Source organism: Engraulis encrasicolus, chromosome 22, assembly GCF_034702125.1.
Source record: "Engraulis encrasicolus isolate BLACKSEA-1 chromosome 22, IST_EnEncr_1.0, whole genome shotgun sequence".
Classification (NCBI taxonomy): Eukaryota; Metazoa; Chordata; class Actinopteri; order Clupeiformes; family Engraulidae; genus Engraulis; species Engraulis encrasicolus.
In genome coordinates, this window is record NC_085878.1 from 18,392,928 (window position 1) to 18,419,942 (window position 27,015).

The following is a 27,015-nucleotide window of genomic DNA, read 5'->3' on the forward strand; positions in this document are numbered from 1 at the left end:
CTCTCTTTCTGGTCGAACACCGTACAAAGTCGGACGTAGGTAGCACACCTCAGTGACAAGGCAATTAACGTTCCTTCCAAGAAAATGCACAAAAAACCCACACTGGTTCCAAGCACAGCCAACGCGGGTAACTTATCCATCACATCGCGGCTTTGAGGCAGCATCACATTTTAACACTCAGATTGACTTTTTAAATTTGTATTATTATTATTATTATTATTATTCTAATATATATATATATTCCCCCCACCCACCCCACCGCCTGACACACCTCGCTCCTATCAAATGATAATTTGAAGTGTGGGTGGGCAAAGTTGTGAGACAGGAAGTCAGGCATGAAACATGCCACCAATTGGCAAAATTATTAACATGTTTAAATTGAATAACTTCATATCAAAATAACAATTGCCCTATTATGCTATTTAGAATAACTTTCATTGTTAATATTTTGCTTTACTGTGGTTAGTGGAGTTAATTTTGAATGATCACTTGTTTTCATGTCCATTATTTTTTATCATTGTGTACATGCACCCTACGCCGCCTGTTTGAAACGCGTGGAAGTGCAGAATGTTAGACCGTCAACATTCTGAAATCTCGACGCAGCATGGAGCGTTTCATCAAGCATTCTATTACTAATATTACGTCAGCAGCACAGCTGTTTTTGACCTGGAATCCAACCCTGTAGCCTATGTCTAAAGTTGACAGCCAAATAGTTCACCCAATGTCCACAATTAATCTGAAAAGGACGCATCATAAGTCCCACGTTATGTTATTTGTGCGCCTTGCTGTGTCATTTGCTGAAACCCAGTCCCTATCCAATGCGAGTCTTCCGTATATGGGCTTCAGTTTGATTTCAAAATCGCTTTGGACAATTAGGCTGCCATTAATCTGAGAAAGGGTTGAAAGTGCTGGGTACAGGCTATTGCTTCCGATTTGAGGTTTCATGAAATAATACGCATATTGCATATGATGCGTAATAACGCGATTGTGACCATATTAAACAAACTAATAGGCCTAGCCATCTGCGCTGTCTTGTTTATTTCTGATATCCTGCGCTGAAAAATCTTTATCTTAAACATTATTAACGCAACAGTAGGGGCCTGATTGGTTAACCCGCTGTCTAGCCTTGACAGGTGGAAATTTGAAGACACAAAGAATATTCTCGGGGAGGAATCAGATCACCTTTCCTTGTTAACGGCAAGTTAACCTTTACAAAATAGGCTATCCAATGAGCTAATAATCTGCAATTGCTGTACACAGTTCAAATGATATTTATTCAGCGAAGTTGTGGACATTTTCTTCGCTCCCGCGGCAGCCCCCATCTGGCTGTCAAAGACGCAGTCCGAAATTGAAAGAGTGCGCCCATTAAGACAAAGGCACAACTTGTCGGACTCAAACCTATCAATTCAACGTCTGTCAGTGATATCGTGACACCCTATTTGTGATATGAACTCCGTGTTCAAATGCGTCCTGTGGTCTATTTGCAAGCCAGACTGAATACTGAGCGCACGCGTTGTTGGCTTTTACAAATGAGTTCCTGTTTGCTCGTTGTCTGTAGGCCTAATGCACAATGGTGATAGGCTATGCTTCATAAAAATACATTTCAAGGTATTTTCAGGTGCATGGTTTCATTTTAGTAACTGCATTTCTATTTAGTCCCCGATGGATTGGTTTCAAACTGCGTTGCATTTTAATTACTGAATTGTGGCCTATGCATAGCCTATACTAACTGGCTAATCCTTGCCAACATTGCTGATGCAAACGGCTGCTGGTCATGTCGTGTTATACCTATTTGGATTAGCCTACATCAGCGCACGTCTTCTAATTAATGTTATGCTTCAAGCGGCAATACAAGTGTAGGGTTTTCACATCTTACCAAACAAAAGTTAGTCTTGCCAACAGCATATGCAAAACGGCCCTGAAGCGAATAGAGAGAGAAAGGAGAGATTCGAGTCTTTCACCCACTTGGAAGTGTTTTGGATTCTCAGTGCGCAACTGCGTTAACGCGTTCTGCCTGTTTTCGACCTTCCTCATTCAACTGTTTCTGACCCGTTAGCCATAGGCCTACCAACCGGTATTTTATCAATGTAAAATGCAGCTTTAATATCACAATGAAACAAAAATATATAACTTGGGCCACAGGTGAGTGTAGCCTCCAGTCTAGACCGATGCTGTAGCCTATTTGACGGAGCCGATTTATGAATTGAAAAAAAAAAAAAAACATGCGTAATGGAATAAACTTGTGGATGGCGAAATCCTACACTATTCTTGTACACTATTTTTGTACACTGAGTGGTGTATTCACAAATAGGATACATCTCATCACAATACTGTCAAATTCAGATAGGCCTAGGCTATGTGGCTGCGATGAACAAATGCGCATTAGGACTGTCTCTGCAATTAATAAATGGTCTGTGACATCGTCAACACTCCATCCCATAAGCAGCAATGTTAGGTACAGCATGACGTAGACCCGTACAGGAAACAAAAGCTATAGAATGTTGAAAACCCAACCACGCGTTCTCTGACAGTTGAGAAATAGCGTTCCTGCGGCAGAGAAATTCTCCCCCAAGAGGCCAATTTGTGAAATGCAGCTTTCACCAAGCTTTTACATACAACAGATGCTGTGTAACCCAATAAATGGGTAGTGGACATGAAAAAGCATAATAGGACCCCTTTAAAAAATCTGTGCTGGGGGCGCTGTGGCGCAGCGCGCTAAGCCCCCCCCTCCACATTTGCAAGTCTGTTCAACTTCAGTGTGCAGGGGAGGGGGCAGGTCTGGATGACATCTCCCTCCTCCCCGAAGTATGTTCAACTGCAGTGTGCAGAGCAGGGGGCAGGTCTGGATGACATCTCCCCCCCCCGCCCCCGTCATCCAGCGCTAAGCCATTGCAAACCGCTGGCTGGAGGGGTCTGATAATAGTAGAGAAGAACCACAGCCACAGGACACACAGATTTGTCCCACTCATTAATTTCTACTGTACAAGTAGGGCCTAGTAACTTCTTAGTAGCCTACTGTATCATTGGTCCCACTACAATTTCATTTAGCCCAAACAACACCTTGAGATTAGATAAAATTCAACTTTGTCATTTAATCTGCATTATGGCCCTGTCTGTTTGTCCATCCAGTTTGCGCATGCATGGACAGCAGGCATTGACACTGGCACCTGTTAACAGGCCAAAGGCAGGTAAAACTTTGCTTTGGCTAGTAATACTTTCAGTGTCACTAGCCAATTTGGCTGGCAGCTTATTCCTTTGTAAGACATATGCATCATATCAGTAGCAATCTGTTGTTGGCCCCTTGTGTATCAATTCTTTGTATTTAAGAAGTATCTCAGTTTCTATTGGTCTGACATACTTTCATGTAGAAAGGTATACACTTCCTACATCTTGCTTTATAAATTAGCACCTCGTCTTCTGAGGTTAGACATACACCATCATGATGAAGAAGAAAAAAACAATGTAAAATCTGTGACTAGTGGACTACCTGAATGGCTATGACTCCAAAACCACTAGCCAGTGGCCGGTGGGTGAACCCCTGGTGGGCAGGACCCAAAATCATAATTAACACTATTGACACACCACAACCACCGTACTATGCCATATGCCGTACTAGGAACACAAACCAGGTTTTGCCCCTGCACTAGGCCTATGTTGGAGGCGGACACCTTTAAAACAGACCCCACCTTCACTGGGGCCACTGAAAATGTAACTTAATTTGCAAATGTAATTTCTAAGATTGCTTTACAAAACACGCCACACTTCATGTAAACTCGCATAAACATACAATTATATCAGAGTCCAGATAAAGCTACCAGGTCAGAGGTTCCCCACCCATGACCCGACGCGACTGCATTACACTGCATACATTTGTTATTACATTTCTCCACATATTCCCTGAGGTGATCATGTACCCCTAGTGGTTCACGTACCCCTGGATGGGAAACACTGCCCTTACTCACACAACACAACTTAAGATGCTCTTTGGGATGAGGAGCCAAACGTCTTCAAGCTCTGAAGTGGTCCAGTTTCTTACAGTTAGATGTTTTGGTAACTTGACCTGGATGAATGAAGTCTTCACAGCTGGCATTCACCCCTTCAGAATAAGAATTCTAAATTGTTGCTAACCAACCTTCACGTCTCCTGATAACACTTATGTAGGCACAACAGGTTAGCCCATTTTGGACTGCAATGAATGCACATTTGCACATAAAAGCACAAAATCTTCACAGAAAAGTAAGGTTTATTTTTGCTCAGCAAAACATAGAGAAACACAAGAAACGTACACATTAAAGTTATAAAACAGAGTTAATGGGACATATTTAATCCAAGTGGGCATAATGATATAGAAACCAAACAATTGAAGAACTAGAAGACCTTGAGCAGTTCATTTTTGGTGTAAAACAGAGGTAGTGCAACACTGGCCATGATGAAAACGCAAACTTAAGGCTTGGAGTGCAACAGATTTACCGAAACTGATGATGAAAATGCAAACTAAAAGGCTTGTAGTTGATTTAGCATGGGGATCTAGGTGAAGATATGGAGTCTGCCACTGGAATTCCCCCCAACCAGTGCAAACCTACTAGGGTGGAAGGCCACAACGGGACACACGGTCGTCAAGTGATCTGGGTTTTGCAGTGTGTGGAGCAGCTTTCCGCTCTCATGGAAAACCTTAATTCTGCGTGGCCACTCCATGCAGCCCACAGCAAAACAGTCCTCCTGCTTGGGGTCCCACACCGCCTCCATCTTGGACAGCCAGCGACCCGTGTGGGTGTTGTGTCTGTCAACAACACAAACACACAATAAACATACTCAATAAGGTGACACTAAAATTGCCTCAGCTACATGCAAGAACTACTTGAGCACTGAACAGACAAAAAAAACCCCCACACATTTCACTGTTCAGCCGTAATGATCGTGTTCATGCTTTTCTGCATTTGCTTTTCTGTTAATTGGAGGGTGCAACGGATGGAGTCTCAAGGCAAACTGGGCTATGTTGTCAATCTCTTTTGTATCAATTGCTTCACATCTACACTTGATTGTTCTGACTTAAAGTCAGTCTCCTTTATTGCCAATTTCTTGGCATGTACTGGGCATACAAAGGAACAAACGGAACAAAGGCAAGGCAAAGACAAACATTGAAGGTCAGGGCGGATGCACAAATTCAATAACAATAGACATTCTAACAAATCTATCCCAAGTGCAAAATCAAAAAGCACCATACAAGGCAAGTGAGACTAAAATCTCTCCAAACATCTGTGAATCTAAGCACATCTACTATTACATGCAATACCCTGACTGAGATCACAGGGGGCATATGAGAAAAACAGAGCATGGCAAAAGTCACAAGCACAATTAATATTTCCAGAATGTTTATTTGCTGATGCGTCACATACATCATAACTATGGTTGAGATAACATTTAAAAATCTATGTTGAGGTGATCAAAGTTTTCCATAAATGAAGTTAAGGAACCAGGTTTGGCCGGGGATTTCAGTGCAGTACCCCGTCTGCCTGGAACAGCACTTACCGGATGGAGGTGATGAGGGGTGGTGAAGAGATCATCTGTGATGTGTCGAACACCCTGAGGAACACCAAGGACAACCAGTCAAGTCATTTATCGCAACAATCAGCACACAAAAATAATATGGAGGTGTGACATTTAAAAATAATGCACACACAGCAAACACCCATCAATAACAGCGGCTATTGTCATGCGAGTCTATACTGGTCAATTATGTTTTACTAGTGGCAAACGTCAGGGTGGTGCCACCACAGCTAAAGCCATTGCTGTATGGATTGATTACATTTTTTTTCCTAGTGGATTGTCTATGAAGATTACCAATAACTTATTTGCTTATGGGCATTAGCTATGGATGTACCACCTGATGTCTGCCCCCCAAAAAACCCCGTCACTGACCCACACAAAATCGTTAACACACTAGTTTTACCTGAGTAGGTCATCGAAGCTGGTGGTGAGTACTCTGTTTCCAGTGTGAGGAGAGAAGTAGGCACAAGACACACTGCGGGAGTGTCCCTCCAGGCCAGACACAGCCTGGTTAGACTTCTTCTTCAGGCACCGTGCATCATAGATATGGACCCCACTGCAAACACACAGCCACACTCCATGAGCACCAAATATTTCAGATTTTGAGGACCATTAGGGATGGACATTTTAACCATGGAAATATTGTAACGTGCCACACAGAACGTTATACAATACCAATAATGCAGAGGTAAGGGGAACGCAGTCCATTATCCTGACTCCCTTCCTTGACCCGTGCTTGTGGCCTTGCACGTTGCTGATGCCCCGCCTCCATAGAGAAAACATATTTCTTTGATGTGAGGCTTGCCAAAACAACTTTTGCAAGATATTGAATTAATCTCGGTCGACAATGGCGTCTTGCAACGTCATCACAAGGCCACAAGTACAAGGGAGGACAGGAGTTAGGATAATGGGAGGAACACGAGGTCTTAGTAATGCTGACGGAACTAGTGGAAAGATGCAGAACTTGCTTTCAGTGGCACTTTTGCTCCGACCACTCGGTTTTCTCTCTTCAATAAAAATCAACTTTCAAAATACAATTAGGATTTATTTTAGTACTTCGTGGACCAGTGATTAATGGCATTTCAAAAACCAAAATATTAGCCAGTGTTTATGCGCACCTGCTTTCAGCAGCCACAAAATACTGCCTCTGTACAGGATGGACATGGACACAGCGCACAGCCTTCGACAGCGGATCCAGAACATGGAGAGACTCATGCGATGTCCTGTGGAAACATTTGCATGTGCACACACGTCAATTGTTTGTTTGAATGTGAAGAGAATACTTTAAAATTAATTTAAAAAAAAAATACTTGTGTCAAAATCCTCATACCCTGGAGTGCGCATGTCGACAATGCTAACACATCCTGTTGTCCCTATGAGCAATGTGGTACAGTCGTCCGACAAGAAGTCAAAGGTCTTCAGATCCTTGAAACGATAAACCTAAAGCCACCAAGAGAAGTAATCATGTCAATTTAAGGTTTCCATACCATCTTCCTTTTCACCTGAGGTGGGGAAAGTACACAAATTTAAAGTAAAATCTTTACTTTGCTTTAATTTGCTAAAGGTTTCTTTTTCTTGATTATGGTCCTCCATGTCCTTCATCTCTTGCTTGACACCAGCCATTATCCAACACACTGATACTGATAGACAAGACAACTAAAATTGTTCACGGCACAAGAACACTGCACAATACAGCGTCAATTCCTTTAATTTTGAGTATTATTATTGTGCATGTCATGTTGTCTCTATCAGCCTAATTTTACTCAGACCAGGTTCCAGTGAAATTGAGTAAAGTAATTAGCTCAAAATGTACTCAGAAGTAAAAGTAGTCATTTTAAAAAGTACTTAAAAAGTGCTAAAAAAAAGTGCTCAAAGCTGTTCAATGACAAGACTTGAGTAAATGTTATTAATTCCTTTCCATTCCTGCTTTTCAACACACACACGAAATCAAAGACTACTCCCTACACCTCCATCCATGGCTGATGTGCCCTTGACCAAGACACCTAACCGCACGTTGCTCCAGGGAGTGGGACTGTAAAAAATAGCCCTGGAATTTTTTAAAAAGTCATCTACATGTAATAAATGAATAAATATAGATTTAATGGAAAGTCACGACCCATGGGAACCCTTGTTACAGTACCACACAACAGACTTCATTTGAAATGTATTAAGTAAATCAAACCTCATCAAACGTGGCGTGTTCCACATCTCCTGCCCTTGCCGTGCCATCATAGCTGGTAGTGATGAGGGTTGTCGGTTGTGACTTCGAAAACTTCATGGAGGTGATTGGTCTGGTGTGTGGTTCAAACAACAGGACTCCGTTGTCACCCCAAGTAGCGTCCTAGAAGCAAATATCAATGCAAAACAAAGCAGCAGACTTTAACCCAGCATTCCAATTGAGTGCTTATAAGATGTCTAAGATTGAAGAATGCTTACAACTTTAATGTTAATTGGTAAATGTGGCTTATCTAGAGAAAAGTAGAAGGTGTTTCACAGTTTTATTGTTGAACTCCTGTACTTGTGTGAGTATAGTAAATGTATATGTATTAATACACCTATACAACATGCACATGCTTAATTGTGCACACACACAAATCTGAGGACTATACTTCACTTTTTAGGTACACTTAAACAACGCATGTAACGTGAAAATATACTTGCACTGTACTAAAGGGTTAGGGTCAGGCATGTACTATTCCCAGGCCCACGGACAGGTGAGGACAAACGGGTCAGGTGTGCGAGGCAAAGGGACAGAATTGGGTTCCCATTTCATTGAGAGTATTGAGAAGGAGGCCCTTTCAGACCATTTTGTCCTGGACCTGGCCAAAGCAGTCATTATCCCTGACAGTTTCTGATAATACCCAATGTATACGTGTTAATAAAAAATAGTTGACGCGTTACCCTGGGGAGAGCCTGCATATTATGCAGTGTGTGTGTGTGTGTGACTATTTGAGTGTGTGTGTGTGTGTCCTTACCAGGTTCCAGAGGCCTATTTTGCCCCACTTGTCCCCGGCGGCCATCAGCAGACTGCTAGCACAGGGATGGAAAGCTGTTCTGAAGACCCGATCCTTCACCACCTTCACAACACGCTCCTCCTTTATGCACATCTTCTGAAGACCTTCCTTGTATCTGACACACACACACACACACACACTTAGTTACAATGTCTGCCTGGTGCGTCCTGTGTATTCAGCATGATGGTAGCACTGTAACCACCAAAGTGGCACCAACGTGTTTGTGCATATAGAGGTTTTGCATTTGCTTAACGCTTGTCTACCTACCTCTCCAAGTCAACTTTCTTCTTGTCATACTTCACAGGCTCCTAAGGAAAACAGGATTCAATGCATATAATTCAATTCCATGGTGCGCCATTTTCTCAAATCGCAGGATTATCAAATAAAAATGATCATGCATTGCTACTGAAAGGAGCAGACCCCAACAAACCTCAGCCCAGAGATGGAGAAGATCCTCAGGAAGTGAGCCCTCATCTTCCACGTTCAGAGGGCACATTGGCACAGGCCCCTCCAGATAACGTAGCACTACCTACAAACACACACAACAGACACCATCCATGCCAGGATACATTTCTGCTGCTTCCATTCCAATATATTCCCATATAATACAGAACTTTCATATATATTCTTCCCAGTAACTGTCTGCTACCCTAACAGTCACTCACCTCTTCCTCCTTAAGTTCTGGTTCGGCATTCGGGGTGACTGTGAAGTCTGCATCTTTGTTCTGTAGACGGCGTGACTTCCTGGGAGGAAGAACCTCCTTCTCCTTCACCACCTTTTCCCTGGAAAAGAAAAGTGATAAAGTGATTTTGCTCAGGCACATTACACAACGTTAGCATGCACTCAGCATCCTCCTAACAGCTGTGTCTCTGTGATTTTGACACTGCACTGGCAAGTTGGTTCACAGACTTACTTTTTCAAGCCTAGTTGAGATGGCTTCTTTGGTCTCAACGTCTCAGCAATCTGTGTGTGATAATATGCAAACTTCATGACAATTTAAATTCAGAATTTCCACAAGTAATAGCAATAATAATAATAATGATCTAACTTTTCACTGCACATAAAGCAAAGTGACAAAACTGCACCTGTGGTAGGTTAAGAGATGACAGGAAGGCCTGATTCTGGCGAATGGTCTCGAGCCTTTCCAGCTCATACTCGGACAGCTGTGGGCCCTAAGCAGAAAAAAAATACATACATCAGAATAGCCTGTATTTCGATATGAGACGCCCCAAACAGTTGTGCATTTGGTTCAGGGTGTCGTCGGTGGAAACGCAGACCATCATACTTACTTTATATTCGTTTTCATCGCCACTGTCTGGCTCTTCTTTGGTCGAAGCAGCAATATCCTTTTTCATCTCACTTTTCTGTAAAAGACAAAGACGTGGCTGTGCTATAAATTTGGGAGCATGTCTATTCCTACAGCCCATTGGCCTCACATCACTATTCTTAACATCATTTTTTAGGCATTGCTGTGCTGCTCCATGTTCCCACATTTCCAAGAATTGGAAGAAATGTAGGCCCCATGTCCCACAGGCGTGTTCTTTTCTGGAAATGTGGGAACATGGAGTTGTAGAACATAGCCTATATTTCAATAATTTCTTTAAAATGTGGGAACGTGGAGCTGCAGGAATAAGCTGGGACGGGGCACCTAAGTCACACCCTCTACTTCCTGGGGCAGGGAGAGTCAAAAAATAATTACTGGGCTTGAAAATGTGTTTTTTTTTTTTTTTTTACACCAATCCAAACATTGGACCTCCACCTATGCAAAACTCATTTTCAAGCCCATGATCATTTTTTGACTCCCTCTGTCCCATGAACCAGGAAGTAGAGGGAGTGACTTAGGTGCCCCATTGGGATGTGGGACCATAGAGGTGAGGTGACCCCAATAAGTTCAAACTAGACGACTAAACTCGTGACATTTGCACACGACAATTAGAATAACGTAGCCTAAACGCCTCCGCGTACCTTTTTCTTGTTCGGTTTTGGCGCAACATTGTCAGTATGTTCATCACTGAGGCGTTTAGGAGGCTGACCCCGTCTACCTGAACGCCGAACAATGTTGGACGATACCACTTGCGTGGTGTTTTCCTCCTCAGACGGTGGTGCCATCTAAAAACAGCACAAAAAACAAAGTGTACAACTTTCAAAGAGCATTACGTTTATCAATTAAACATTTAAGTTACAACACGAAAAGAAAACAAGGTTCGAAACAACCCAGACACGCTGGCCACTTCAGAGGAAATCACCCGAAAGAATACAGGAAGAATCTTACTATCTAGTCATAGAAAATCAGTATCCTTTCACAGTACATTTAACATTCACAGTGTGACTTACGCTATTGTTCCTCATCGTTGCGGATTCAGGTATAATCGTTCAACTTGCAAACAATGCTGTGTAAAGAAAGTATAGCTGCCGTTTTCTCTTCTCTGTTTACCTCTCCAAGAGCGTACTATAACATTTCCTCGTGTTGTGCGCCCCCACTCCCGCCACAAAGCTTGTTTGGTAACAAGGCCCTCCCACTCGTTGCACAACAGCTGATTGGTTCCTCCCACTAGTTGCACAATGTCTGATTGGTTCACGCCCATATTTTGACATTCTGACACAAAGGACAGTAAAATGCATGAATGAAAATGTGAAAAGCATTAGAGCCTACTCTCCATTCGTTTTCAATTGTGAAGGGTGATAGGCCTAAAGAAATTGATTAAACACGATGGAACAGTACTGCCCTACAAAGCAAAAAGGCAGTAACTGCATTGCTGTTTAAAATGAGTTACTATGACTTTAATGCCATGTATATAAAAGTCTAAAGTTAAATAAAATGATTGATCTTCAAAAAAGGTGGTAATATAAAGTAACAAAAATGTCACATGCCAATAATCTCCCAAAAAACACTTAAACTGGATTGCAGTATCATTTTAAAGTCAATTTACTCAGTTTTGACTTCTGCGCTTTACTGCCTTTTTGCTTTGTAGGGCAGAGTATAACTCTGAAAGTATGTTTTTCTGCAGTATGATAGGCTGAGGCAGACTCTAGGTTCAGCTGGGGCCCAAAGCTAAATGTAAAGGAGTGAACATTTGAAAGAAATGTGCCACTACTGTAGCAAAGTGTGAGCTGTTATTCTCCAGCCAGAGCCTTGGGGGTCTCAAGCGGCTGCCTTCCTAGCCCGGTGACAAGATGCCCTCTGATTATAGGCAGCACAAAATGAAAACAAGAAATTGGGCTGAAAGGAACAGTAGGCCTACAGTGTGCCTGCGAATAAATGAGGATGTAGGCCTATTGCATGTAAATGGGCTTAAACATGGGCAGTTATTTTGGCCCAAGGGCCACGTTTGGTTTGCAACATGGGCCAAATGTCGCAAGCAGAGCCAGATTAACGCATAGGCTAGATATGACTGCAGCCTGGGGCCCCCACCAGCCAGGCGTCCCCTGATTGGTCAAAGGCGGAAAACAATTTTGCTGAATTGCAGATGCAGTAATGAACAAAAACAATCTTGTAAACAGGCTACTTCTCTCTATAGTTAACAAACCTAATTAATAGTTATGACACTGTGTACGTAATTTTGTCATGACTTTTTTCCGTGGAGGGCTATCACAACCTGCCTAGGGGCCCCAGGTAATCTGGCCCTGACAACCTCTATTATACTGTAGCTGTAACCATAATGGCAATGACAAGTCGTAAAGGCCTTGTGCACTCATATAGGGGTGTAGGTTAAGTTTCTCTGAAGGTTATTCAACAGCAAAATAATATCTGAGATTAAGTAAGGATGAACATTTGAAGAAGATACTTTGAGACAATGGAGGATTGATCATGTTGTGGAGGTAGAGACGATTACCACGATTTTAGGCGGCACACCTCCACGTCATCCTTTAAAACAAAAAAAGAGAGAAAGAAATAGTAATAGTACAGAAAAGTAAATAAACAACTGAAATAAAAAGAAAGGGGACTTTCAACTACCTTTGTATCCTTGATAAACTTTATTAATGCATTTATAATAGGCTATTTTTTGTTATGCCCACACTCTCTCGTGAGACAAAACAATGTAGGCAACATGCAGCATATGCAACACTTAGCTCAACTGTCAAACTCAAATTGACTGTGGGCCAAAATCTAAATCCACGATGAAGTCGTGGGCCGAACTCAATATTTATTTTTTAGAAAAGTACTAAAATTGTGCATGCATGCATTTAATAATCATAGTTAAATTTCACACACTCTTTCCCATCATACAGTATATGGTAGTTTAATTGACTGCACATATTGTGTTGCATATGAGTGTGAGCTGTTTCATTGGACTTGGCCCACTCATATTCCTGTGACACATCAAATATCATGTTCAGGTCTTGTTACGCTGTACATTAATGGTGTATGTGGACCAACTGTAATAGACTGTACACATTTTAAATGATTTCGCGCACAGAATAAAATGACTCTGTGGGACAGATGAGTATGACATCTCTGACTTAGCTGATGCTTTTATTCAGAGTTTTGGGTACAGTTAAGTTACAGTACTCTCTGAAATGGGTTTGGTGCTTTGATCAAGGCTCTTCAGCCATGGTAAGGGTAGCAACCTTCTGGTTAACAAAGGTATAGCGGTGTGTGGAACTTTTTTCATTGAAGAGCCCGGGCCACTTCAAATTCATCCGAGGGCTGTTTAAGTCCTTCGAGGGCGGTACTATGAACACAAACCAGGATTTCCCCCTGCACTTAACGCCTATATTAAAGGCAGCCACCTTTAAACCAACCCCACCCTCTCAAGGTCGCCTGAATATAATTTAACTGTATTGCAAAAGTATTTTCTAAGATTCCTTTACAAAATTTTGCAAATGTCATGTGAAGCATAACATTGAAATTATATCAGGGGCCGGATAAAATGGCCTCAAGGACCGCAAATGGCCCTCGAGACATACAGTTGTGCTCATATGTTTACATACCCCAGCAGAATAAACGCTTTCTTCGCGATTTCTCACAAAATATGAAGGATTACACAAAACCTTTTTTTTCACTCATTGCTAGTGACTAGCTTAAGATATTTATTAGCAATATTTTGTGTTTGCTCTTTCAAAAGCATGATCACAACCCAAACTACCCAAATGACCCTGTTCAAAAGTTTACATACCCTAGTTTCTAATGCTGAATATGGCCCTGTTTAACATCAGGGACCGCTCTAAATTGTTTGTGGTAGTTGTGGATAAGACTCTTAATGTTCTCAGATGACAAAACAGAACATTCTTCCTGGCAGAATGGTTGTTTCCTATAATAATTTTGGGTGTCTTGCTGGAACCTCACATTTGAGGTTTCCCCTGAATGGCTCAATGATGTTGAGATCAGGAGAGTGAGACAGTCGCTCAAAAACTTCATTTTATTCTTTCTGAAGCCTGTGACGGGTTGTTTGGCTTTCTGTGTTGAAATATTGTCATGTTGGCATGTCCAAACAATGGACCATGTGCAGTTTCAAGGCTGATGTGTGTCAAGTTTCCTCCAGTATTTTTCACAGGGCAATGTATTCATCATTCTGCGAGTATGGATCAAAAGTATAATGCATTTGTAACTCAAATGTCCCCATGAAATCAGTGGTCCATGACCATGTTTCACAGAAGGGTATGGTGTAACTTTCATCATAGGCTCCATTGACTGTTCTCCAAATGGTACTGTTAATAGTGGCCTAAAAAAGTTCCATATTGATCTCATTTTTCCAAATGACTTTGTCACATGCATTTTGATGCTTCTCACTGTGCTATTTGGTGTATCATATGCAAAATAACATGTTTGCATTTTTGTGGTAATGGCTTTCTCCTGGCAACCCCCAACAGCCCATCTTTCCTCAAGTGCCTCTTTCCTGTACAGTTTAAAACATTTTTTCATGTTGTCCTATATTTCACCTGAAGTTAGTTTTTGGTTGTCCTATTCCTCCTGAACAATTTCCCTTGCAATGATCATTGCAATGCAATGATTCCCTTGCCCATTGGCTTGATTCCAACCAAACTCCTCATATTGCATTTCTGAATTGAAATTCCAACGGTGCCAACATGACAATATTTCGACACAGAAAGCCAAATCAACCCGTCATTAGCTTCAGAAAGAATAAAATGAAGGTTTTTGAGCGACCATCTCACTCTCCTGATCTCAACATCATTGAGCCACTCAGGGGAAACCTCAAATGTGAGGTTCCAGCAAGACACCCAAAGATATTATAGGAAACAACCATTCTGCCAGGAAGAATGTGCTGTTTTGTCATCTGAGAACATTAAGAGCCTTATCCACAACTACCACAAACAATTTAGAGTGGTCCCTGATGTTAAACAGGGCCATATTCAGCATCAGAAACTAGGGTATGTAAACTTTTGAACAGGGCCATTTGGGTAGTTTGGGTTGTGATCATGCTTTTGAAAGAGTAAACACAGAATAGTGCTAATAAATATCTTAAACCAGTCACTAGCCATGAGTGAAAAAAAAGGTTTTGTGTAATCCTTCATATTTTGTGAGAAATCGCAGAGAAAGCGTTTATTCTGCTGGGGTATGTAAACATATGAGCACAACTGTATAGGTTCCCCACCACTATAAGGTAGGCTATTTTGTGCCAAATCAGTATAAACACTAAAACTCTGTAAAACTATAAAACACATCCCACAGCGCATTTAATTGCATGTCGAGTGAGCTGCAGAGCATTGTAGAGAAAGACTCACAGCTCCTTAGTCTTTCTTTTCATATAGCCTAACCTCAAAGAAACCTCAAGTTTTCGCCACATAGTACTCTGCTTTCCTTGCATATGCAGTTTATAGATGGGCTGTTGCTCAGAGGAAAATGTAAGCTGTCCACTTCCTGTTCGCCGTTGAGTTGTCTTGGTGAGCAGGGCCGGATTAAAAGGGCCTGGGCCCCTAGGCTACATGTTGCTGTGGGCCCCCTCAGAAGGCATATTTCGATACAAATTTACATATGTCATAATTACGTGCTTGGAATTGAGGATAACGGTTTACCAATTGTACTGTACCAACAACAGATACATTTTCAACAAGGCATCTTGTCACAATCCTGCAATTTTTCACTTTTGGCCAATCAGGGGCCCCCTGGCAGGTGGGGCCCCCTAGGCTGCAGTTATATCTAGCTTGTGTGTGTTAATCCGGCCCTGTTGGTGGGGGTAGGTGGGGTATTGAATTGCAATGATACAATTAATAACACATATAATTCATGGTTGAAGATTAAAAGAACACATCTCTTTCCTATCACACACTTGATGTAACTGAGTGACTAGTCCAGCAGGCTTTGTCAAAACAATAATATTCAGTTGAATCAAACTATGAGATCTCAACTCGACCTCTTGGCAGCCTATCTTTTCCGCAATCATAAAAGACCCCTACTGATGCCTCATTGCTGCTTGTGGTGAAGACAAAGGACGGCCGCTCCGGAAATCACAAGAGCCTTTTCAGAAAGAGACAAAATGGGGGCCTACAATACTGTGCCACAGACTATGAAGGTGTTGATGTTCCTCAGCCTGTTATCAGTAGGTAAGATGATGTCGACGAATACTCTATATTTTTCTTAATTTTATTTAGGAAATTGAAGATGATTGTACTAGGCTGCGTTTAGTGAATCAGTGGTGAATCAAGTAGTAGGCCTCTACCACACAGAAAATGTTAAACATTGATCTTTTAAATGTACCTCAAGCCTTTTATCTTTTTTTTTAAAGGAGAGGCGGTATTGGCTGTGTGTACTTTGTTTCAATGCTTTTAATCAACATTGCTTTGTATGGATGTGGTCACCCTTTGAAGTATGAACTATAATTTATTGTTGTCCCCTGTGCCTTGTTTGCATTTCAGTAATAGGAATGGAAGTGGTTCAATCTCCCGCCAGTCTTCAACTTATTGTGGGAGACACTGCCGAAATGAAGTGTTGTGTGGATCGACGAACGATCGAGCGAATCACATGGTTTAAAAAAGGGGATAAAACAGAGACATCAAGAGGATTGCGGACGACAGACAGTGACAAGTGTTTCCTTCTAACTGTTCAAAGTGTTCAGGAAGAGGATTCTGGCCGTTATGTTTGTAGCGTAGTCCAGGAGAGACCCATGCTGATTGAGAGGCTTGGAGCTGGAACACAACTAACAGTGACTAGAAAGCCAACTCAGAAGCCAATTCCTCGTGACAAAGATGGTGAGAGATTACAGGACCATGCGGCAGGTAGGCCTACATGTCAATTATATCTAAATTATATAAAAAAACTTTACAACCCATACTGATAATAAGAATATTTCACGCAGTGTTCTTGTTGGTTTGGGTTTTATGATTGTGACAGAATGTCATCATAAGCCAGTCAATTGTTGTCTTACAGGTGCAGTGGTGAACACGGTGCAAGAGGATGTGATCGTTTTTGCCTTGCGCTGTCTGCCCTTTGTCACACTAATGCTGGCCTCCTGCTACCTGAACAGAGATGACAAGAAAGAAAAAGTCAAAGGTAACTGAATAGCTTAATACCTATAATGTTGTTTCCCTTTTGAAAATGAAAACACAAAAAGCATTTTAGGGTTTGGATTATTGCTTAATGTGACTACAGACATGTCAAAGTGTCTTTGTAGATGCTAAAGCCACATTTGTGGACATTTCTTTTTTGCTTTATTTTGTTGACTTCATTGCCTTTCCTTGTCATCATCATCATTATCATCATCGCCATCATCAGAAATTTGTCTTAATTTGCCAGATAGAAATCTGTGTACTCAATAACACAAATGTGAACATATGTAGACCTAAATGTGCTTGTGATTGGGTTAGCCCATGGGTGCCCAACTTCTTAACCAGGGTGCGGTGAAAGTGATAGTGGGAAGGCCTCGGCCCAAAAATAAATTGCATGCGTAACATGGAACACATCTTAACTTTGATGAAAATGTGCATGCTTCATATAACTTCAGATGTTCAGATGATCCATATTTCCTCAAATAATACTAAAAGTGTTGACTAATAGTAGAAATACCTCAACTAGCAGATAGAAACAGGATGGATGGAACAAAGGAAGGGAATCTTTGGCCCGCAGGCCCCACATTGGGCAGCTCTACAATGGATTTAATTCATTCATTTTCCTGATCTTTGTTATCCTTGAATTTCCCCCCAATTTTGCAGGCCTATTCCATGAAGTAATTATTAACATCTGATATTTACTTTAGGTGTACTTCTTGCTTATGCAATTACCAAAAATCTTGCACAAAACAGTGCGGGATGATACCATGGGCAAGGGTCGAAGTTACTCCCTTTTGTTCCATTATATCACTAACTAACAGATAATAGATTTCGTAGGCAAGTTAATTGTCATCCTTCCTCAGTCCGACAGGTGAAACCAACATCTGCTCATGTCCAGGGGGTGGCAGCAGAGGACAGCAGACACCCACCAGAGGCCGTTGGCCACACAGAAGAGGAGGAAGAGAGGAGGCTGGGGGCAGAGGTCAAGGCTGAACGAGTGACAGTAGAAGTGGAGATGGAGAAAAGAGGAATAGAGGCACAGGCTGAAAGAGTGACAGTAGAAGTGGAAGTTGAGAAAGGCATCGGGGACTGAGACAGGTGAAGCAGAGGCTGTTGAGGAGGCACTGCCTGAGACAGACATCAAACATGATAGGCCTAGAAGCCTCATTTTATAATCTGTATCTCTCTTTTGTCACCCACATACTTTTGCTTCTTAAGTGTTGAATAGGGCTACCTACACATGCTTTTTGGCAGCTCTGTGCCAAACCACGCAGGCCTTAACTCTTAGATCTACTCAGCTGAGCTTGCTTGATAAATGTTACGGGAAAAAAAGACACTGGAAAACACTTCTGCTTTCTTCATCATGAGTTTCTTAACAAACAATAAATATAAATTTGGAATGACTTTCTGATCACTTGGTTATATTGTTCTGTTCCGTTGTGTTGTCATACAAGAGCTAGGCACACATGTGGGACAAGCCTCAAGCCAGTTGATGTCACACACAGGAAGGGCTGTTCATTTTGCTGAACAACACAACAACATTGCTGAAAACCATAATAATTAAAATATTCCATAGAATAATGATAATAATAATAAGCAAATAATAATAGACAACACTAATAAAAATACAATAATAATAAAAATCAAAGAATACTACTATTATTATTACTTTTTATAGGCTTCTTAGTATTTTAATTCAATGTGCGCTTTCTTTGAGTTTTGGCCTATTTGTTGTAGCCATGAACAAACTCAACTTCAGCCTGAATCGCATCTCATTATGACATAACTCGGACCCTCTTCCAACATTCTAGTTGAAGCGCTAAAGTTCTAGTTTGAACTTCAACGTCCTATGTAGCATTTTATATTCATTTCGATAGCTGACACACACGAGACGAGCGATTTCCTTGATACCTGCGTTGAAAAACTTTTCTCTGCAGTGACTTTTGGTTCATTCAGTGAATTATATTTCAACGCATGATTTCTGGATCTCTTTTTCATTCAATGATGCTTTTGGCTAATGTTTTAACTCCGGATTCTGGTCGTCGACCTCTCTCGGCTGATAATTTACCTCCGGATTCTGCTCGTCCATGCCGCAGTAACAATACGCACAATAATACGCAAAGTTTTGTTTTTACTGAAGTGCAGGGCCGAGGTAACCTGGTTCTCACGCAGACTAGTTTAACAAAGATGCACGAAGCGCGAAGGGTCTGCGTGAGAGCCACAGTAACTCGGGCCATTCGTGAAGTCTTTACGAGAAAAGCAGAAAAAAAAATCAACTTTAAGCCTCGTGGTGCCTTTACGAATAGCCTCGTGGTGCCTTTACGAATAGCCTCGTGGTTGGGCGGCGAAAGATGGTTTGTGCACAGCGTTTATTTTTCCTGCACAAACATGCACAAATGAAGCACAAATGATTCCAACCATTTTTGAGTCATTTAGATGTTGACGGGGTGCTGAGTGACCTACTTTCAAAAAATTAAAACTTAAATAGCATAAAAACGATTTGTGCACTAACGTTATTTTTGCCTGCACAAATTATTCCAACCATTTTTGAGTCATTTGGATGTTGATGGGGTGCTGAGTGACCTACTTTCAAAAAATCTAAAACTTAAAGGGGTCCTATTATGCTTTTTCATGTCCACTACCCATTTATTGGGTTACACAGCATCTGCACAGCTTGGTGAAAGCTGCATTTCACAAATTAGCTTCTTGGGGGAGAATTTCTCTGCCGCAGGAACGCTATTTCTCAACTGCCAGAGAACGCGTGGTTGGGTTTTCAACATTCTATAGCTTTTGTTTCCTGTACGGGTCTACGTCATGCTGTACCTAACATTGCTGCTTATGGGATGGAGTGTTGACGATGTCACAGAGACAGTAGACCTAATGCGCATTTGTTCATCGCAGCCGCACACTCTTAGAATTAGGAGAGCCTCAAGGCACCCTCTTGCCTAATAGGTTCCTGGATGAACCTTTTGCAGATTTTCTTGAAACAGGGTTCCTGGACGAACCTCTTGAAGATTGTCTAGGCACAGGGTTCCTCGAGGAACCACCTGCCTCCGCGAGCTACCTTCGAATCGAATGGCCTCTTTTAACTTCAACGGTTTCTTATTTTCTTCAGTTGAGACTCGTCAGCAACGGCATAAAGGTTAGTGTTATCTATTTGTTTAAGACATCTAACTTTAAAAAAAAAAATCAAAAGCACTGAAAACATTTCTCAGTTGATAATATTGTGCGATGCATAATTCCACTGTATCTCCACCGTGGCGATTGAATGTTTCATTCAATGTAACATTGTATCAAATGGCTGCAGTATGGTGTTATAATGTGGACAAAAGGTCCACGAGCGCCACTTACTGTACACGCGAGGTATTTTATTCTGCGCGCGCGCGTAGACACTGTCGCGCGCGCGATTTTGCTCTGCGCGCGCGCGCAAACGCTGCCACGCGCGCGCAAACACCGTCTCACGCGCGAGAGGTGACATGAATTTCCTCACGCGCGCGAGCAGAAATATGAATATTTAAATTATCTCCTCCCACTGGTTAGCATAACAAATGAGGCGGAAGTTTGTTTAGTCCATAGTAGTCAAACACAGAGATCTCAGATCTCAATTGCTGATAGACTATCGTTGCTACGGTGACTGCAAACGACCACCTTTGAAACACAACTGAAACGCAACTCACGGCTGCGCTGACAAGGGCATTCACCTCTTTATTAGTAAACCCATTTTATTTTTTGGTGGATGAAAACATTGTGTCAATATGCTATGTCTATGTTCGCCTTATTCACCCGGAACGTTCTAAAGACGTTGAGGGGTACACTTCAGGGGTACATTCGGCAACGCACCAGCTGTCATGCCGCCTCACTTTTGTGTGCCCAAATGTTCGTCCTCAAAGATAAAAAAAAATCCTACCGTGGACAGACTTTCCACCGTTTCCCCAAAGAGCAGGCACTTCGCCGTGAATGTATAAATCACATCAAGAGGGATCCTGGTCCATATTTCAAGGTAAGATGCAAAATTATGTTCAATCATACGCATTAGCTAGCACAAATAAGCTAGCTCGCCAAACTTGTCATGACTCATGTAGCCTAATGACGCGAATGCCTCGGTGAAATAAAAAAAATATGAATGTGTAATTACACAACGCTACATTTATATGATATTTCCAGATCGCTATTTTCAAGATTAGGCTTTTAATTGTGTGGTAAGCGATCCGATGGCCATTGGTTTTGTGCTACCAGAAGCAGTAGCATAGGCCTACTTGATTCCCTGATTGTCGCTCCCAACGCAGGACGCTCCCCGGTCAGCTCGCTCCCTCTAGCCAGACTATCGATCCCACCGCCATATAACGAAGCTAGTTATCTTTTTGATGTTAGTTTTTTTGTTTCTAACCCTAAACCTAACCATAACCCCAAACCTAATGTAACGGAGGCTAACTAGCACAGAGTTGGCGTGGAACGTTGGTAAACCTCCCTCCGATAGCCTCATACAGTCTCGTGCCGTTGGGCCGAGAGACTAGTCTCTTGGCCCAGCGGTATCGTACTGTGTCTCCCATTCCGAACCGTTGTAGTTGACGAGGTCGCACGTTCGATCCCCGAGGGGGGTGAACAGGTGCAAGATGACCTCCGTCACAGTGGTGCCGTGTGACCCGGGATGGGAGTGAGGTTTAAGGGGGAGAGTGTAACGGAGGCTAACTAGCACAGAGTTGGCGTGGAACGTTGGTAAACCTCCCTCCGATAGCCTCATACAGTCTCGTGCCGTTGGGCCGAGAGACTAGTCTCTTGGCCCAGCGGTATCGTACTGTGTCTCCCATTCCGAACCGTTGTAGTTGACGAGGTCGCACGTTCGATCCCCGAGGGGGGTGAACAGGTGCAAGATGACCTCCGTCACACTAACCCTAAATTGCTTGTATGTGGCAGTGTATGATAATACGTGAAATATAATCGGGTGGGACTACACGTCCGGGAGTGATAGAAACACCTGGGACTACACGTCCGGGAGCGATCTCAGTTGGGAGTGTCCATCTACCTCCTAGCCTACTTGTGCCAAAATCAAGTTGTTTTGCTAACGAACTAAAATGCATACCCTGGTATTTATGGTTACAGATCAACGCTGAGACCAAGGTTTGCTCTGAGCACTTTGAGAAGCAGTGTTTTGTAAAGACCGCCCGTGGTATCACAAAGGATGCCGTGCCACTTTGTTCGCCTGGACTTCAGAGAGGCCAAAGAGGAGAATCATCATTCGCAGACCGAGGTTAGTTTGTTCAGTCAATATTCAACTGACATGTGTTTAGCAACCCTCTAATAATAATAATAATAAACTGAGCATAACCGCGTTCGTCCCGCGACCGTTCCGCCTTGGTATGTTTTGACCCCTTACATATCGCACGAAGCAAAGCGCTCAGGCCTGGGCAGGTTGCCGTGGCAACGCTTCGCACAGCCCTGGCTGGTAGAGCTGTGAAGGATTTTGAATGCCAGACAGCCAGTAGGGTACAGGGTACAGTACAGGGTAAGCTCGCTTTCATGCTGTTATTGAGAATTTGATTGAATGAGCAGGCGTTGTAAACTATTCTATGCATCAAAAAGCCCTATGTTCTGCGCAGTGCTCCTCCCTCCGAGTCCAGTGACTTTTTAATAACTCACTTTTCTAAAGTTTTAACTTGGATTTCTGTCACGTTTAAACGCCACCGCTCCTGGATCTCTCTCTATGCTGTGCCCTGCCTAGTATTTCTGAGTCCCCCCGAAATAGGCTGTCTGCATTCTCTTTTTTAATGCACTGGGCCCTTTCTTTCAAATTAGTCAGTTTGTTTCAGATCTTGTCATTTCTGCTATAGGTGACTGCTCAAGATGTGGCTTCCTGTAGTTCAGAGATAGTTTTCAAAACTGCCTCAAGCTTATGTTGTAGTGTTAAGAATAAACAGGTGTGGAACATATGGCCTATATTTGAATAGTTGTGGGAATAACTGTGGGAACATGGAGCAGCAAGAATAAGCTGTGGGACCAATGGGCTGTGGGAACATAGAGCAGCTGACCCCCAACAGGGTCTTCATGGTTGTATGACCTGAATACATTTTCAAAGCGGAGCCACAGGATGCGGACTTCTACTCTTTTCCACTATTAGACGCGCCTTTGTCCTGCACCTGGCCTCAGCGAGGTGGGATGTGCATACTCTTACTTTTATAAAAATGTTGTATATTGACCACTAATTCTGTGCATGCTGTCATACAGAGATGATGACCCATTCCTGAAGTTGGACGCCAGAATGCAGGAAGGTGCTGTTTAAGAGCCTAGGTAGGTATTTGCTCTCAAGACACTTGTCTGCGACAATTTAGGAAACACTGTCAAAGTGTGTGAATGACGAAGACCAGCTTACAATGTTTTCTCTTCTCTTTTCTTTTGTTTCTGTGCTGTGTGGGACATGTTTGACATGTAAATAGACCACTAGGCTAGTTCAGTTGTTGGCGGTGGATTTATGTTGATTATAAATACAAGTCCTTTAGTAGGCTAGTAGGCTAACTAATTAATGCGAGCATGACCTACTGTGTCATGCTAAACAAGCAGGAAGCTGGGCATTCTTGGCGACTCTGAGAACTATAATACAGGCCAAGTCGTCATTGTTATAAGATGGTAATAACATCATCAAATATTTGCCCTGTTGAATGGATGTACGTTTTTGCGTCACATCCTGTTGATGCTAAAATTACGTGCACTGTTACATCAAGATCCATGAACTTGTCAGCAGTGCAGCCAGCCTTCTTTCTATGGTCGTAATGTAATCGTTTACAGCTCTCGAAATGAGCAGACAGCTCAGCTGCTTGGTGCATACTCTTACCAATCGGTCTATATTATTCCCTCTTGCATTATTTATTTTCAGGCGGTGGAAGAAGCACTTGCAGGTATGCTACCGACCAGGCTCCTCAACATCAATCCGAGACGGAAGATGAACCGGGATGAAGCAGTTAGATTGAGGTAAACATCTACACACCCCTGTTCAAATTCCAGGTTTTTGTTACGTAAAAAATGACAGAAAACAAACTTAAAGCTTTAAAAGGGAAGAATAGAAAATAAAACTTCTATTAACATTGTTGCATAAATATGCACACCCTTAAACTAATACCTTGTTGCAGCACCTTTGGCTTCTATCACCGCACTCAGTCTTTTGGGTAAGAGTCTATCAGCATGGCAAACATAGAAGTGACAATATTTGTACACGTATCTTTGCAAAAAGTACTCCAAATCTGACAGATTGCGAATGCATCTCATCTGCACAGTCCTCCTCAGATTGCCCAACAGATGTTCTGTGTCATACAGGACTGAACTCTCCCACTCCCAGTCCAGGTCTCTGCGGTCTTCTGAAAAGGACAATCTCATCATCCCCCGAGCCAGACTCCGTACTGTTGGTGACAGAGCTTTTTGTGTTGCTGCCCCCACGCTCTGGAACAGTCTACCTCCCAACATCGGCCGGCCCCCCACACTGGCTACGTTGAAATCACATCTATTCACAGAGGCATATGGACTTTAACTTCACTGGCCCATCCCCTCCCCCTTTATGCCACTGCAATGGCCCCTGTTCTAAATTCCAACCTCCATGACTTAAGCCCCAGTTACAACTGAAGAACGATAATCACATAGCATGATGCTGTCACCTTCATGCTTCACTTTATGCTTGGTGTTACCTTGGCAATGAGGTGTTGTTACCTTTTGTAATTATGTCCAAAATGTTAAACCTCGGTTTCACCTGACCATAATACATCTTCCCACATGCATTTGGGAGATTACAGAAGTATTTTTTGCAAAATGTACTCCACCAAGATTTAACTTTTTGGTCATAATTCGAAAGGGTATATTTGGCACAAAACATCACCCCAACAATACCATACTTTAAGTGAAGGGAGCCTTGTTGAGTGTTGGGTGATCTGAGGAGGACTGACTGTGGGAGATTGCACTCGCAATCTTTCTGATTTGGAGGGCTTTGCAAAGAGGGGTGAACGAATATTGCCATATTAATGTGTGCCATGCTGAGACTCTTACCCACAAAAGACTGTGCTGTAATGAAGGCCAAAGGTGCTGCAACTAAGTATTAATTTAAGGGCGTGTACATTTTTGCATTGCATTGCATTGATTAATAGTTTCGATTGAAGGAGGGAAAAGCTGTGAATTTATTTGTCTTTCTATTTTTTTTACATCACAAAAACCTGACATTTGAAGAGGGGTGTGTAGACTTTTGGGAGCCACTGTACATGTAGAAATTATGTGTTCATATCTCTAACCCTCTTGGTTTAGCATGATAATGAAAAGAACTGTGAGCAAAAATGTGGCAAGCAGAAAACCAGAGTGGCTAGTGACTTGGGAAAACCCAACTGTGGCCGGAGAGCAAAGCATTAATGTCAAACCCTTGTCTGTACCCAGACATGGGTTCCTACCAGGTGTACGGGTACCCAAACACAACCACATCGTATGCAAAGCGCAAGTCTGAATTAAATTTTCTACACACATGTACCTAAAAAGTGTACCACAGTCACCGTGTAGTTTGAATACTTTTACTTGAAGGAGAGGATTGTGCACACAGGTGCAGTACGAAGGTCAACTGTAGTTTTCAGAGTGAGGAGTCTGCACACTTAGAATCGTTTTTGTTGCGTTTTATTTTTTCATGGCAGGATAACGTACCTCAACAGTCTTCTTCAGATTCTCTACAAACACAGTCTGAGTGGTGATTAGAACATGCCTGGCATCCAAGGGTGTGGCCAGTTTGTTAACCCTTTACACTCTACACTTTACAATTAGAATTATTGTACACTGTCTGGACAAGATGTAGAATACTACTGAGCGACAGTGATATGCAGGGCTGATAGTATTCAGGCTCCATGCCTGATTTCAGGCTTGACAGAGTTTGCAAAAATAAAAACATTGATAATAATTAGCCATTAGGTTATTCTTATCTCAGAAAGTGTTACAGGTTCAGGGTTTTCTTCTACTATCAGGCTTGAATAATGTGTCAAAATAGGCCTACATTACGTCACTATGCAGTATCTTGTCGTCGTCGTTACAGCAGGGGAAAAAGTTCAGGCTCAGGATTTTTTTTTCACTATCACCCCTGGATATGTCATGTTCTTAATACTGTTATATCCTGTCATTACAGACAAGGCGGCCGGAAACTTTGATGACCTCAATGACACTGGCTAGGTGAAGGACATCAACAAAATGGCATCAGGTCACCAGACATCAGCTCATAATCCACAACGTCATCAACCATTTTGCGCCAAAAATGAAGCCGTTCACATACCATGGCATCCTAAGCAGGTAATTTCATACCTCTCAGTAACCTCAGAATGTATTAACAGAATAAACAAAATCATCACTTCCCATCATTTCTACCACATGTTTCAATAGGCAGCACTACGCTACTGTGCAACAGTGAGAGAGAGCGGGCAAGGACAAGTAAAGCGGACCTACACTACAGCAAGACTTTGACACTTCTCCACGTTAGAGGCAGCCATCACCCCCACCGTTGAGCAGCGGCTATGTGTAACCCCCAAAAGAGGAGATGATCCGACGATGTGTGTGTGGTGTGTGCGTGTGTGTGTGTGTGATGTATGATATTGTAACATTTCAGTCCTTCTTTTATACTATACAGTGTATACATATACATTTGTGGGTTTGTTTAAAAACCATTGCTGAGGTTAAGAAATGCATTATGACAAATACATCTGATTCAGGTGTACTGTCTTTTATTTGCCACAAATAAATCACATCCTGGAAACCTGTACGATGTGTGGATTTAAAGATCTGCCAGATCTTTGTGACGGCACAGGATTGCAGTGGAACCCAAACATAGCCTACGAACTCCCACGCCATCTCACCAACTGCCGATATGCAGTATGCCTGATTTTTCCTGTACAGCAAAGAAATGTAGAGATTGTGCCTTCATCAAGAATAGGTCATTTGGAATCACAACAATTATTCAATTTACTTTGTGCGTGTGGTGTTGCTATTGCTGTTATTATTATGTTACTA

At 42.3% G+C, this 27,015-nt stretch overlaps 1 protein-coding gene and 1 long non-coding RNA gene across 4 annotated transcripts in view; one reads left to right on the top strand and one right to left on the bottom strand.

The window, feature by feature from the left end:
- Positions 1–4,225: 4,225 nt before the first annotated feature.
- Positions 4,226–27,015, bottom strand: part of LOC134438423 (WD repeat-containing protein 76-like) — an 89,639-nt gene continuing 66,849 nt past the window's right edge. The window contains exons 2-16 of one of the 2 annotated variants that reach the window (XM_063187994.1): positions 10,897–10,969; positions 10,528–10,671; positions 9,852–9,926; positions 9,648–9,734; positions 9,476–9,525; positions 9,227–9,344; positions 8,992–9,090; positions 8,829–8,869; positions 8,523–8,676; positions 7,730–7,888; positions 6,878–6,987; positions 6,666–6,770; positions 5,951–6,103; positions 5,530–5,583; positions 4,226–4,780 (exon numbers count right to left, since the gene is read on the bottom strand). In XM_063187994.1, the coding sequence (XP_063044064.1) occupies positions 4,528–4,780; positions 5,530–5,583; positions 5,951–6,103; positions 6,666–6,770; positions 6,878–6,987; positions 7,730–7,888; positions 8,523–8,676; positions 8,829–8,869; positions 8,992–9,090; positions 9,227–9,344; positions 9,476–9,525; positions 9,648–9,734; positions 9,852–9,926; positions 10,528–10,671; positions 10,897–10,911 (1,617 nt within the window). In that variant the 5' untranslated portion in view covers positions 10,912–10,969 and the 3' untranslated portion in view covers positions 4,226–4,527. Of the gene's footprint in view, positions 4,781–5,529; positions 5,584–5,950; positions 6,104–6,665; positions 6,771–6,877; positions 6,988–7,729; positions 7,889–8,522; positions 8,677–8,828; positions 8,870–8,991; positions 9,091–9,226; positions 9,345–9,475; positions 9,526–9,647; positions 9,735–9,851; positions 9,927–10,527; positions 10,672–10,896; positions 11,053–27,015 lie in introns of those variants that run through there. The other variant, XM_063187993.1, reaches the window with a different exon arrangement.
- On the top strand, positions 22,182–26,345 carry LOC134438469 (uncharacterized). Of its 2 annotated transcripts, XR_010032589.1 has the most exons (4): positions 22,182–22,255; positions 23,230–23,292; positions 23,876–23,970; positions 26,141–26,345. It is a non-coding gene; the product is annotated as an uncharacterized LOC134438469 (long non-coding RNA). The 2 variants fall into 2 exon arrangements; XR_010032588.1 differs by lacking the exon at positions 22,182–22,255 and having other exon boundaries at positions 22,933–23,292.